At 33.5% G+C, this 899-nt stretch overlaps 1 protein-coding gene across 1 annotated transcript; it reads right to left on the bottom strand.

Annotated features, from left to right (window-relative positions):
- Positions 1-22: 22 nt before the first annotated feature.
- LOC100633914 (5-demethoxyubiquinone hydroxylase, mitochondrial-like) lies at positions 23-860 on the bottom strand. The gene is made up of 5 exons (XM_003391266.3): positions 746-860; positions 560-644; positions 454-505; positions 236-304; positions 23-182 (listed from the first exon to the last, which is right to left on the bottom strand). The coding sequence occupies exons 1-5, from the start codon at positions 855-857 to the stop codon at positions 105-107; spliced, it is 396 nt and encodes a 131-aa protein (XP_003391314.1). The 5' UTR covers positions 858-860; the 3' UTR covers positions 23-104.
- Positions 861-899: the final 39 nt, after the last annotated feature.

An 899-nucleotide genomic window follows, 5' to 3' on the forward strand; every position in this document is an offset into this window, starting at 1 on the left:
CTTGGAAAATATGTGATACGCCTACTGGTGAAAGGTGGGGCTACATAGACTAACATATACAATACATGCATTAATGAATATTGATATTCAATTAGTTGTGACAGTTATATTCTTTCTGATAGCCATATTGCTGTCTTGCATCCAGTTCTTATTATTTGTGAGAATATCTCATAACCAGGAGCCTATACAATAATAACACACGTAGCATAATGCACAATACAAATTGTAGTATTACTTGTTCAGCATCATGTTCTAAACCAGTTTCAAGATGATCCAACTCATCATCTCTACAATCCTTTATACTCTAATAATAATAAACAAGACCACTAAACAATAACAATAAACAAGAGCTAGTGCACAGTAATGTACTACGTTATTGTTAAAATATCAGTAGTAAGAAAAACACAACAAGTAGAGATAACAATTAAGTGCACGAGTGAGTGCTTTGTATACTTTTAAAAGTTCTTCATCTTTCTCTTCTCTATTCAACAGCTCCCTTAATTGACTATGCAAATAAAATAACAATTTATTGTTTAATGATACTTTATCAAAAACATACTCATTATAATGCTCTCCAATTGCTTGTTCAACAGCAACAGTACAAGCCATTGCTGCCTCTTTACCTAATAATGCACTGCCAGCACCTGATAACAGGAGAGAGGGAGAGGAGGGGGAATAGGACAAAGGAGAGAAGGGAATATATTCAAGTTATCAATGAGTAATTACAGTGACTGTTATATCATACCCAGTGCATATCCAGCTATGTTCCACAGAGGCATCAAAGCAGTTGGTCTCACTCTTCTTTCCTTCACTAGTCTTTCAAATAATTCCAAATGAGCTTTCTCTTGCTCCCACATATGCTATCATAATAATAATAATAATAATAACAATAATAATAA

The sequence above is a fragment of the Amphimedon queenslandica genome, unplaced genomic scaffold, assembly GCF_000090795.2.
Source record: "Amphimedon queenslandica unplaced genomic scaffold, v1.1 AMPQUscaffold_10021, whole genome shotgun sequence".
In the NCBI taxonomy this organism is placed as follows: Eukaryota; Metazoa; Porifera; class Demospongiae; order Haplosclerida; family Niphatidae; genus Amphimedon; species Amphimedon queenslandica.

Bases quoted from the DNA above. Each gene is read 5' to 3' on its own strand.
- LOC100633914 (XM_003391266.3), bottom strand. From the start codon at position 857: ATGTGGGAGCAAGAGAAAGCTCATTTGGAATTATTTGAAAGACTAGTG. The intron at 506-559 runs GTATGTTTTTGA...TTATTTGCATAG, and splicing joins ATTGGAGAGCATTATAATGA to TCAATTAAGGGAGCTGTTGA. The intron at 305-453 runs GTATACAAAGCA...TATTATTATTAG, and splicing joins AAGATGAAGAACTTTTAAAA to AGTATAAAGGATTGTAGAGA.